Source organism: Anomalospiza imberbis, chromosome 4, assembly GCF_031753505.1.
Source record: "Anomalospiza imberbis isolate Cuckoo-Finch-1a 21T00152 chromosome 4, ASM3175350v1, whole genome shotgun sequence".
NCBI lineage: Eukaryota > Metazoa > Chordata > Aves > Passeriformes > Viduidae > Anomalospiza > Anomalospiza imberbis.
This window is the reverse complement of record NC_089684.1, coordinates 59,759,772-59,772,822: the sequence shown is the minus strand read 5'-3', so window position 1 is coordinate 59,772,822 and position 13,051 is coordinate 59,759,772. Positions and strand designations below refer to the sequence as shown.

The 13,051-nt window shown below is 38.2% G+C and overlaps 1 protein-coding gene across 5 annotated transcripts in view; it reads left to right on the top strand.

Moving 5' to 3' along the window:
* The window catches only part of KCNIP4 (potassium voltage-gated channel interacting protein 4), a 397,111-nt gene that overhangs the window by 99,206 nt on the left and 284,854 nt on the right, over positions 1-13,051 (top strand). Inside the window, exon 1 of one of the 5 annotated variants that reach the window (XM_068188779.1) lies at positions 4,625-4,975. The exons of 3 other annotated variants lie outside the window; for them this stretch is intronic. In XM_068188779.1, coding sequence (XP_068044880.1) covers positions 4,888-4,975 — 88 coding nt within the window. In that variant the 5' untranslated portion in view covers positions 4,625-4,887. Of the gene's footprint in view, positions 1-4,624; positions 4,976-13,051 lie in introns of those variants that run through there. One more of the 5 variants, XM_068188785.1, reaches the window with a different exon arrangement.

The following is a 13,051-nucleotide window of genomic DNA, read 5'->3' as shown; positions in this document are numbered from 1 at the left end:
GTCTGTGTTAATATCCAAGACTAAATTTGAGCAAATGACGTGCAAGAGAATTTTTGTTGCTATTCACTGGCTGTGGCTAAAAGTGGTAGCTGATATTTTCATGGACATCATGAATAATTTGGAATTACTTCTGCGGTTTCCAGTGACTTCTATGATGAATGACTCTCATCCTGCTGCATCCACTTGAATAATGATGGCGAACTCGGGACACCTCAGTGCACAATACTGTCAAGTCAAGAAGTATAAGTCCACAGAAGAGCTATTAAAATAAATACAGTAGGGACTGTGATTTAAGAGGACTCTTAGTTTTATGACAGACAAGGAGCAACTGAAGAGAGATCTGATGATGGTCATCTACTTGTGGCAGCTGTTTATTATGCTCTATCGTAAACATCTTGCTGTTACCTTGTGCTCACCCATCTGTTTGTTTCTGCCCATCTGTTACTGCTTGACATGTGCTTAGGTTGTAAATATCACTGTTGTTTGAAATAAAAAGGTTAATAATCCTTTGATTGAAAAAAAAAAATCCAGTTATTGAATTCAGTATTTGCATTAAGAAAAAAAAAAGCTCTTACAAGCCTCTGGAGTCAACATCGAGGAAACTCTGTACAGGTTTTTTGTGCTCCTGGATAAGTTTCTGTGGTTACCCTTTCTGATGAGGTAGAAGCATTTAATTGATTTGTTGTAAGATTTTGTTGTGCTTTTAGTCAATAGCAAGGACTAGTTCAGGAGGAAATTTTGTTTTTTGAAGTCAGAGGATTTTGTGCAAATGAAAGAGGTTTACAAGGCAAATTGCCTGCAAGAAGCCAATCAGCTTGTGCTCTGTATATGTCACTTCAGTTTCTGCTGGAGATTTTATTCACAGAGTAGCAATTTTATATTTGGCATGCACTGTCATCCTTATTCTATGGGTTTCTTCTCATCAAATATTTGTGATGGCTTTTTTTTTTTCTCTCCCTAAACTCTTATATGTGCTTTTGGTATTTTAGTCTTTGCCATTGTTACTTAATATGACAAGAACCACATTTAATTTCTTTTTGAATGTTTTAAGAGATGTTTCTTCTATCTTTTTTTATTAAATAAAATCTGTATTTAGTAACTTTTTCTCTCTCAAAACATAACTATAATGCTAGCTAATTCATCATTTTATACCACTCTGTTGCAGTGGTCAGTTCTGAGACATGCAATGCTTTTGGGGTTTATATGTTTTTCTTTTTTTGAAACAAGAGTCATCCACATTGTCCCAACAACCTAAGCAATCTAAAAATCATTGGTTTTCTTTAATTATTTTAGAATGTGTTTTCATGTTGCTATTAATGTATTTCTTTTTTGGTTTTGTTTAGGTTTTTTTTTTTTTATATAGTGAAATATTATTCCTACACAGGAACAAGTAAAGCAATACTGATACATACCTGCCAATAATGACCATCTCTGGACGACAATATTGGTGTAGTTTTTTCTTTTGTAGTGTTAGACTAAAGCTATATCAGTGTTTACCCTCCTCTATAGATGGTTATGTTGCACTTCAATTGACAACAGGTGGGCCTGGGGCATAGACCTGTGATGCTGAGACCCTAACTGAAGTTATAAAAATACATGTGGAATTTCATCTTTGGACTGAATAGACTTTAATTTCATACATTTTTGGTTTTGCAATGCTTTCTTGCCATGGTGACAAAGATTTTAAGATTTGTCTTGTAGCTTTGTGTAGAAATCCTCACAGGAAGAAAATATTTTACTATTATCAATTAATTTGTCCTGACTGCACTATAATATGCTTTGTACATTCAGGGAAATGTTCCAATTTTGCTTTTAAATTTGACTGCAGCTGTTGACGGTCTTTTACAAAAACTGCCTATGTTTCCTCCCTAGTAATTTCATTCTTGCTAAGCACTTCAAACAAAATCATTTGATACTTTATGTTATTCAAGGAGCCCATGAGCTGGGCTTGGTAAAACAATTTGAAAATCCAGTTTACAAAGAGCTTATACTTTTTCCTTCCATTTGCTTTCCCTAATGTTTCAAAAGAACTTCTGTTATGTATGCATGTGTTTTATTCCTCCTCCATTTTACTTAAATAGTGGTTTTTCTAAGTACCTGGTTCCAAAGTCAGAATTTCTAGGAACTGATGCAGACCCTTCTGACATTAAGAGGTTTTAGTTCAGCTCCATGGATTATAAATTATTAGGGATGGACCTAGCTTGTAGATATAAAAAGTATTCTTTTACCTCAGCACAAAGAGACTGACTCTGTCTGAGGACCTTAGTGTGTCAATTAATAAAAGATAAAAAGGTTATATTACAAATATATAGAAGCTGATATTGTCTAACTGTCCTTCATATTATTTTACTATATTTTTCAAATGTACCATGGTGGTTTTATTACAGTTTTCTGTTCAAACTTTCCTGCCCCCTTTTCTCTGATCTGCTCTCTTGATTTGGGGAAAAAAAAAAACCCTTTAATCTTAGTCAGTCTTTCCTGCTGACCAGAGAAGTATTGGGAGATAGATTTAGATCCAATGCTATCAAAATACTGCACTGATTGTTAAAAAAATATCTTGGTGAAAGTAGTCAAAAATCTTTCATGAAATCTGCCTTAGGTAGCAATTACTGTTATTGTATATTGAAATGTGAAGGCTTAGGAAACAGTGTCAAACAGTGTCAGAACTGGTACAGCTTTATTTCAGGGTTTTTTGGGTGGAGGAAGAGCAACACATGGTCTTGGTAATTCATGCTTATGGCTTTAGAAAACCAGTATTTCAGTTGTTTAGGCTTCACTTATTTTCAGTTCCTTGTTTTGAAGTAACACTGCAAGTGAAAATTCTATAAAGCAATTGGCAATGTCAAAGAATAAAAAAAGGTCAAGGACTCCAGCTCAGAACCATTTGCATTGGCCTCTTCAGTCCTCTTCTAAAGAAAAGACAGAAAATTATGCTTTTGGTATCTCTTCACCTCTACCAGCTATTTAAGGAGTTTTCCTTTCAGAGACCAGAGGAGTTCAGAAATTTGTAAGGCACACTGGCATCTCCAGTACCTCAGAATGTGATGGGTTTTGTTGGAGGGGTATTGGGTTGGGGGGTTTTGTTTGTTGGTTGGTTGGTTGGTTTGTGTGTTTGTTTGTTGTTTTTGTGGAAGGTTTTTTGGGTTTGGGATGTCTTTTTTTGGATGGTTTTCTTTGGTAAAAACCGTATCGTGTCTTTTCAGAAAAAGCTGTGCCAAGAAATTAGTTCCGGCTTTAGATGCGTGGCTGTAGGAAGTAGTGCAAACATGAAATACTGGAATTTGCACACATCCTTCTCAGACTAATCCCTGTGTTGGAGTAACCTGGGGGCTTCTGTGAGCTATTTCATTTTGGTTCTTTCCATTACCTGTGTAGCTTCACTGGAAGCATAAGACAGCATGCTTGTGTTTCAGATAGCAGACACAGAAACTGTGTCATCTAACTGCAACTTTGATAATGCTTTGATGTATTGTGTCTGTAATGTATTTATCTCTGCTCACTGCATAATATAGACAATAGCTTGAAGATGTGCATTTGTGTTTATTGTAATTTTTTAAAGGCATTTGCCAAAATGTTTTATGGTCAGTGCTGTCATAAAATTAGATCAGTTGATGATTTTCTTCTGTTAAGCTTTCCCTTAATGGGTTGTCTTTTCTTTTTTTTTCTTTTCTTTTTTCTTTTTTTTAACTGTATTAGGCAATACATATTGCATCATCCTCTAATGCAATAGAGCTGTTCTCTATGAGGGAAGTACTCCAAGGGAAATTAAAACATACTCTTTGGGTTCTGTGGTCGCGGATGTAGACTACAGCAGATAATTTTTATTAATAAGAAATACTTCTCAGCAACTTGGAAAACAATGAATTTCTGATGGAATCGTAAGGACTACAGGTAGCTTCCTGACGAGATTTTCTTGGAGACAATCTAACCACAGAATGCTAACTGTGCCAGAGCCTGTTTCTCAGCTGCCGCAGGTCAGGGGGCTGAAAAGCAGGGGCAGCTCCCCGCACAGAGGTACCAGCAGCAGGGTTTCTGCTTCCTTCTTCCTGCCGTACAGGTGTGCAGTGCCCTGGCGTTTCCATGACCTTCAAGCAGGCTGACATGCAGAGTGCAGGTGAGGGGAGCCCCGCCCGCTCACACCTCGGTTACACTCCCGCAGGTCAGGCAGGGGCAGGACCAGGACCAGGACCGTCCCCTGGGCCCCGGCGTGCGCGGCCGGCCGGGCGGGGCTCTGCCCGCGGCTGGCTTCGCCTCCGCCCAGCACCAGGGGAACGGAGCAGTGCCGTGCCCCGGCCCCGGCCCCGGCCGGCCGCCACCTGCCCTCCCGCTGCTCGCGGGAGGAGCGCAGAGCGGAGCGGCTCCCGGGGGCGGTGCGGTGCGGGGCTGTGCTGTGCTGAGCTGTGCTGTGCTGAGCTGAGCTGAGCTGAGCTGAGCTGAGCTGAGCTGAGCTGAGCTGCCTGCGTGGGGCGGGCACCGGCTCCGCCCCGCCCGCCGGGCTGCGCGCCCGCGGAGCCGCCCGCGGCCAGCGCCTGCCGCGGGTCCGGCCGCGGCGGGGGCGCCGGTGGCCGCGCCAGTGCCTGCACCGCACCGTGCCGAGCCCTAGCCGTGCCGAGCCCTAGCCGTGCCGTGCCGTGCCGTATCCTGCCGTGTCCTGCCCAGCCGTGCCGCACCGCGCTGTGTCGTGGCAGCGCCCGCGCCACGCAGCGCCGGCCGCCGCGGGCTCCCCTGCGCAGCCACCCGAGGTAGATCGGCGGAGTTTGCTCGGCCGGGAGGAGGCGGCGAGGCCGTGTGAGGCTCTGAACTGCCCCAGAAGTTTGCTGGCAGAAACTGTTCCCTTTACTGGCAAAGTCGTCAGGCTCTCCTCAGAGGAATACCCCGTTGCCTAAGATGAGTGGCTGTAGGAAGCGGTGTAAGCGGGAAATAATGAAATTTGCCCAGTACCTTCTCAGGCTAATCACAGGTTCTCTTCACACAGGTAATGACTGCTTTTCTCTGTAGTCGAGCTGTTCAGCATGATAACGAGAGAATTGCCTAAGGATAATACAGGGTTGTCATTGTTTTATATTATCATTCCTTTCATCTTATAAATAATAATAAAAGAAGATCTGTGAACTACTTTGTGGCAGAGCATAATGAAAACAGAGCATAGTCTGATGTTACAGTGTTTAGACAGTCTGACATTCTCTAAGCCTTTACACACACGAACCCAAATTGGGATGTGAGTGTACATGGTTCCACCTGTCCACCTGTATATGTTAACGGTACTGCAGAGAAGACACATTGGTCATAAAGGATGAATCTTATGGTTTTTATTTTCACTGTTTCTTGGACTGATATTCTTTGACAAGCGCACTACATTTTCTTTCTCGGAGGCTTGGTTTTGCTTATCTAAAGATGGAAATCAGCTGCAATCTGTCAATGGGATGTTATAGTATCTTGTCGGAAATTGTAAATAACACTTGTGCTTTGCCCTTAAGGAAATTGAAACTTAGTGTTTGTCAGCTTTCCTTAGCTAATTTTTTTTCTGTAACCTTGGACAAAGTGTGCAGTGCCAGGGAAGGTTTCTAAGCTAGACTGAGCAGATGCTGTAGTTTTCTTATCAATTTGAAAAATATACTTTTCTCACAATTCAGCATTTTTCTGTGGCTGTTCTCAATAGCTGACAAATATGATCATTTACATGAGGTCATTCTGTATTTATAAAATATAATTGTGCTTCTTTCTAGACTTCAGTTACTTTTTTTTCCCTTGCAGAGTTGCAAGTCCAGCATCAGCAGATAATATCCAATTATGCTAACATGATTGTTGAGAATTAAAAGCCATTTATTTAAAGTCATCTGAAAGTTTCAGCTGGTTATTTTCATTTGTTTGGTGGTGGTGGTGGTGTGTTGGTTATTTGTGTTTTTTGTTATGACACTGATGAAAAGATTTGAGAGCAAAGTTGACTCTTTAGCAATAATTGGAAGAATTGATGCATGCAATTAATGAGCTTTGGGATTACAGTGCTATAAAAGTCACATCACAAACACTGACAATGTGTACTTTATAGGATGGTTGTAACTTTTGGAAATCCGACACAGCTTTTTAATAACTTTGTGTGTCTGGTAACAGAATTTCCCTGCCTTTATTTTCTCCATCATTCCTAGTCTATTGTAGTTTCTCTTTTGTAAACTGCATCAATTCAAATTTTTCTGAAAACACTGGCTTCTTGCTATCATGGGTTGCTATGGAAATTAAATAATATATGATGCAAGAAGAAAGATGTGTTAGAAATTCATAGCAATACTCTTTTTACAAAGTCATCCAAGCTTTTCCTTTCCTGTCTAGCAAATGATGCACACACTACTCTATTTTTCAGATTGACATTTGTGCTGCAGCCTTTCTGAGCTCACAATTCAAAACCATTTTCAAGACTTGCTAAGGATACTGGTTCATATGCTATCACTAAAAGAAAATATTTTTTTAAATTAAGCAGCACTTATTCAATGATAAAAAGCCAAGTGGGGTGGCCTCAGATGTGTTTCCTTAAAGGCAAGCAAGTAAGCAAAAAATCCCCACTCTTAGGAAAAGCTGAGATACTTCTGAGGAGATTTTCAGTTTGTTATTACTACAGGTAATGTTATCTTACTACTCTTATTAAGTTAATAGACTTCATCATTTTCAAATGATGTGGCAAATGAGATTAGGATAATATCTGAAATGTGAAGGGAGGTAGAGCTCCACTGTTAAGCTCTTGCATAGCCCAGTCCTACTCAGTAACCTCAACTGTTGCAAACTAGTTACTGTTCAGCCTGAAAAATCTAATGCATAATTTATTCTGTTGATAATTAGTTGATACTTAATGAAGATGAATGAGAAAGCCTAGTTGAAAGTGTTAGAAAGTTGTACTTTATATATTAAAGATACTGCTGTTTCTATCTTGAGCATTAAAAAATTTAGGGTAGGTATCAGAAACAAAGAAGTGTGCTTATTTGACTTCTTAGAAGCAGGCAATCTTCTCACCCAAGTAGCCAATTCATTTCAAAGTGTAAATGCTTACTAAGAAGAACGCTGGTGAATGTAATTTAATTTCTATGTTGATATGATTTGGCTTCTAGTTTCTTTTTCAGGTGTTCCTTAACATTTAAATTATACTTAATAGTTTGGAACTATACATTCTCGAAAGTACTTGCACTGAGTCTCATCCATCCCTTCTTCCTGTATGGGTAGGCATGTTGCATGTATACTTAATCTATAAATTTACACAAGCTGTGCTGCAGCTGGTGTGATTACATTGATCAGAAAACAGAACAAAGTAATGTAGGAGGGAGACTGGGTTTTCTGGCTATGGGCCTGGCTAAGGAGTCACTCTTGATTACTGGTTCAATAGCTTGTGTTTCATAACCATTTATAGCACTACAGTCCTGCTCTGCAGTAAATCTAAATGTTTAAAATAAAAATGGTCTCATTTAGCTGTCTGTAATGATACATAAGCATGGACTTGGGCTTCATAGTCCACTCAGCTGGAACCAATATTAATGAAACTACCCCCTTGCTGGAAGGTAAATGCTGTATAAACCTTTACAATGGGTTTTAAGTGGCACTCTGTACATGAATACATCCAGATCTCTCTCAGTTTTTTTTTTTTTTACAGCAAGTCACTATGATTGATAGCAAAATATAGTGAAAAGAAATAGTCTTTTAGCTAAAGTTTTTAATTTCCCATGATTTCTGTTATATAATAAGTTGGTGTGTTTCCACAAGTGAAACATTGCCTCATTGAAGATGGCAAACCAAATATCATACCAATCCCTACTTTGTTGCCTCCTGCCTCTTGACTTGCAAGCACCTGGTCTTTGAATCACTGTCATAAAATCTTGGCACTGCTCTTGAGAATGTTTTAGTTTTTGGATGCAACATGGATTTGTATGTTATAAATAACAAAATAGATAATTTTGAGATCAAGTAATAGGTCATAGATTATGTTAAAATGGAGGAAAAGTGATTTCAGAGCAATGGCTATGAAATTTTTCTTAACTGTCACAACTGATGAAAGATTAAATAGATGACAGAACCAAAACCACAATTGAATTCAATGGTAGATTTTCACAGTTATATCCCTTTCAGGCATGTTTTTATTAAATGTCTGATATGACCTATCCATATAGGAGGCCAGGTTTTACAGGACAGATTCAAATTCCCAGTTAGCATATATGTATGCAGGGAATGAAGTGGGGAACAACCCTGGCTGTGAAACTGTACTCCAACAAACTGAAGTTACCACACTCTTCTAGGCTTTTGTAGATTAGGTCATGGATTGATGTGGGGTTTTTTGACTTCTTTAGATTTTCTGAGGGTTTTTGTTTCTTTGTTTTTGAATCTCAAGGTTGATGAAATTGGTGTAAAGTAGCATTTATCAAAGGCTTCATATTTTTCTTAGGCAAAAAAAAAAGCAAACTAATCAGTGAATGCAGGTTGTACTTTCTGATGGCATGTTCTTTGATAAAACAGATTACCAAAGGTAGTCTCTGGTCCTTCATTTTGCCTTTTTTTGCACAGAAATGTTTTCTGGCCTACTGCCAAGAGGAATATATCATCTGAACATAGCTCTGAAGCTGTGGGAGGCCTCACAACTGTACTCCTTCAACTATCCTATTTCATGTGCCTATCACTGCCAAAAGTCTGAGACTGTTTAGGACAGTAGTTTATTCTGAATTCCTTCATGGGCTACTCCTTGGTAAATCCAAGAGGAATCACCTTTTTTCAATGCAGGTTACCAGATTCCCTTAACTTATATGGTGCATAATATGAGAAGTAGGATAAATTGAAAGACAAAAATAATGCAAAATATTAAAATAATCTTAAAAAATACGAGACAAAGAGAGCAGGTAAAAAACTGTCCCCCTTTTTATGCAAAGAGGATATAACATAAAATTAATTTAGAAAGACCTTTTATCTTGAAGATGTTATGGAAAACCTAAAATATCAACAATCATGGGAAAACAGGTTTTATATGTTTCCAAATGCCTTTTATCTTGCTGAAATATTTCTTTTTTCATTTATTTTTAATAGGAAAGAATTCCAGATTCAAGGTCAGCATCTCTTGGCTGTTGCCTATGAGGTAGTTTGAACCTCTGGGGTTTCAGAAACTTTTCCTATACAGAGGTGCAGTGTTCTCTCTATAGATAATTTCACGAGTTCCAACGTGCAAGAGTGAAATATTTGCCATGTCCTATTTAGGGAAAGAAATCTCATTAATTTAAAAGAAACCATTCCAGATTTCATTTGAAATTCTGCATTGTACTTTATGCTCGCTCAATTTCCTGATTAGGACTGGCAACTTTTGCAGGTGCTGTCTTGATATTCATCTTCCTCTGAGGGAAATCCACCCAGTGGAAGGGTGTGGTGGATACTGAATGTCAGCACAGTGGGATTTTGAGTAGGTTTCATGTACTTCCTGACAGAGGTGTTTGAGCATAAAATATCAGACTTTGAAAGAAAAATACCTGAAAAAACGCCAACCAACCAACCAACCCAACCAACCAAAAACTCCCTCTTTTTTTTTTTTTGTGGTTTTTTTTTTGTTGTTGTTGTTGTTGTTAGCTCTTGTTAAATATATTAGGTGAATTTTGCCCAAGTCCTACTGTAATGTTTCTAGGATTTTCCATTTATTGCATTGTTGAGTACCTGGCTTTTGAAAACACTTTTTTATTACACTACCCCTATATATATATTATCACTCCAATAGGCATTTTGTTTAGAATAGGCTGTAGCACAGACAGTGCTCTGAGACAAAAGACCAAGATGTATTTAGCTTAGTAGCAGGCAATGTGAAATATATTCTGGGAAAAGCTGAGAATGCCTTAACTTAATGTACTTAAGATATGTTATGCTTCAAATTGTAAAAAAATTAAAATATTTCTTTTGTTCCCTCAGAAAAATCTATCCTACCTGTATACCTCTCACATGCTGCAGATTTACTGTGAACTTTCAGCAATTTTGTAGAAAATTGCTCAGATTTCAAGTAGTATAATTTGTTATAAAATGTGTTATAATAAAATACATTTAAGCACTCAAAAATTATAAATTTTTCCCTTATCAGAAATGGGTCTACGTAGACTGCCTTTGCTCTTCCTAATTTGCAGTTCAGTGTTGTGCAAAATGTTTCAGCTTTAAGTTCTATAATCCTTCATATTTGAGTTAGACTGAACTTCACAGATGCATGAAGCAGTCGTGGATATCTTGAAGTGGGGCATCTAAAGGCAATACCCTAATCTTTAAACATATTCTCCTGAATATTTTAAAATGTTTGACTCAAGTGTCCCATGTTTTTCAGGCATTAACATCATATAACCTATTTAAAGAAGATTTTTTCCAGATTGTTCCAAAAGAGCCCTCACTGAAATCTTAAGGCTTCTTATGGTGTGTTAATTGGAAAAGGACAAAGTTAGCATGCTGCATACCATTTCTATTGAAAAAATTGAGGTTTTACTCTCTCATTCGAAGTCTGACTCTTAATTAAAATGAAAGATACAGTTCATCTTCTCTTGCAAATGTCACATTGGAAAGCTTCTTGTAGTCATCATTAATGATCTTCCCTTTGGAAGTCCTACTTTCTGTACTGCTCTTGTGAAAGTCCAAACTACTGGTGTCATTTATAAATATAGTATTAAAAATTCAGCTGTATGTAAGGCACAGCACTTGATAATATACTTAAAAATACTCTTAAAGGAACTTTTTAAAAGTTACCAAATCTTACAGATAAAATGTTGGGAAATGGCAGCATTAGGACTGTTTCAGCCTTGTGCAATATAATGCAGTTCTTCACTGTCTGTGTACTTTTCATTTAACATTGCACAGAGTAGCTTGGAGTATAGAGGCAGCAAGGAGAAGGATATATTTAGATTAGAAATTTGGGTGCAAACTGAAATAAACACAATCTTGGAATGTACAGACTGGTTTTTTGGTTGTTATGTTTTTGTTCCTTTTATAAGGACTTTCTACTGCAGACAGGCATTGTACAGTGATTCTCAAAGACACTAAAATGACAGCTAGAATTTAATGTAGGGTAAAATGAACTGGTACATGCTGGACAAAATGAGCTTTATGTCTGAATGGATAGGTGCTGAGCTTGCTACTGGCCTGGAATGAAACCCTGGGGCTGATAAACCTGTGAAACTCCTTACTAAAGGATGTTGCAAAAAGTTCTGCATGAGTCCAGAGGGACCAGCTGAGTAAAGAGTTGGAAAACAAACCTGTTGGGAAAAACTCTCTAGATTAAATATGTAAGAATTTCCCTGAGATGAAAGTAGTCCATGGCTATGAAAGTGGTAGGTACTTTTCCTGTTTCTCGTTTTCACTGAGCATACTCTAATAGCTGTTGGTGAAGACATGATATTGAGCTAGATGGATCCTTAGTCTAAACCAGTTCAGTAGTTCCTATGTTTTTATATTACTAACCTGCCTTCAAAAAAGGTGATTCCTCAATTTACCAAGGAGCAGCCCTTGAAAGAGTTCCGAACAATCTATTTCCTGAATAGTCTTGGACTTTTGGCAGTGTTTGGCACATGAAAAAAGTCAGAGGAGTGCAGTTGGAGGCCTCCCACACCTGTGCTCAGATGATATATTCCTTTTGGCAGTAGGCCAGAAAACATTTCTGTGCAAAAAAAGGCAAAATGAAGGACCAGAGACTACCTTTGGTAATCTGTTTTATCAAAGAACATGCCATCAGAATATACAACCTGCATTATTTACTAATTGGTTTGGGGGTTTTTTGTCTAAGAAAAATATGAGGCCTTTGATAAATGCTACTTTACACCAGTTTCATCAGTCTTGATATTTGAAAAAACAAACAAAAAGACAGTCACGAAAATAAAAATAAACTTTTCTGGGGTTAGGATGTTTTCATTGTTCAAATGGTGTAGTACCATGGCAGCTCAGTAACCCTGCCTCTTTTTTGTTCTCAACTAAGTCATCACACCTGAGCACCTTCCTGCAGTGACCAGAAGTTTTAAGCAGATAGTTTAAATGGAGTTATAAATTGAATATTAATTCAACTGAAATAGTTTTTTTTCAGACAGTGTTTTTACAGATTACTAATAAGAAACACTTCATGGGTTTTTTTAATATCTTGGGTTTGTTAGGCTTCACATATGGAGTAGCCTTAGGACACTAGTACTAGGATACTAGTAGCCCATGAACTAGTCCACAGGAAAGTGTGTGTGTGTATATCCTTTTTTTTTCCCTGTAATATTAAATACCCTGAAAAGGGATTAGAAACTCTAATGATGTGAGAAAAAATGAGTATGTAACATCTAAAGCAGGGCTAGATGGGGAAGATGGATGCATCCTATCAGCAGCAGTGTCAAGAGCTGATCATTTGAATGGAGGTTTTAAACCCCAGTATTTTTGGACCTGCTTCATAGTTTTATTTGTGGCAGTTAAGGGAAAGATGCAAGCTGGGAATAAAAATGAGATCTCATGGCAATCTCATTCCCCAAATAGGACAATATATGTATGTACATTTAGTGATTTGCAGCAATAGTGTGTATTTTAACTTTTAGTTTTATGGATGTCCCTGTCTTCCAAACTGGGATAACCACATGTTGATACTTTACAGTCGAGAAGGGCTATCTTAAATCTGAGCCTGTATTAACAGAAAATATTTTCTTCATTTGTTTAATATTTGAATTCTGTAAGAACATTAGAGAAAGATGATGGCCAGTTCAATACCATGTTTGGATATAAAGTTAATGGCCAATCTGGAAAATAGCAGTGATATGTTGGCTTGGAAGTACATGGGCACTGAACTACCTGCTAACAGCACTTCAGTCTTTAACTGGTTATTCTGTGTGACTGGCTCTGTTACAGCCAAATAGAAACAGTAGAACTGATAAAACTTAATGCTGCTTTGTGGCTGGTAAATGCCAATCTTATGTCCCATTACAGTGGCAGTCACCTGTTTATGGGCAACACAGTGACCTTGGTTGTCACATCACCACTGTTCTCTTTCCTGATGTGGTGTGATGGTCTTTACTTGCTTTACTGTGTTTTTGGATCCAATTAATTTGTA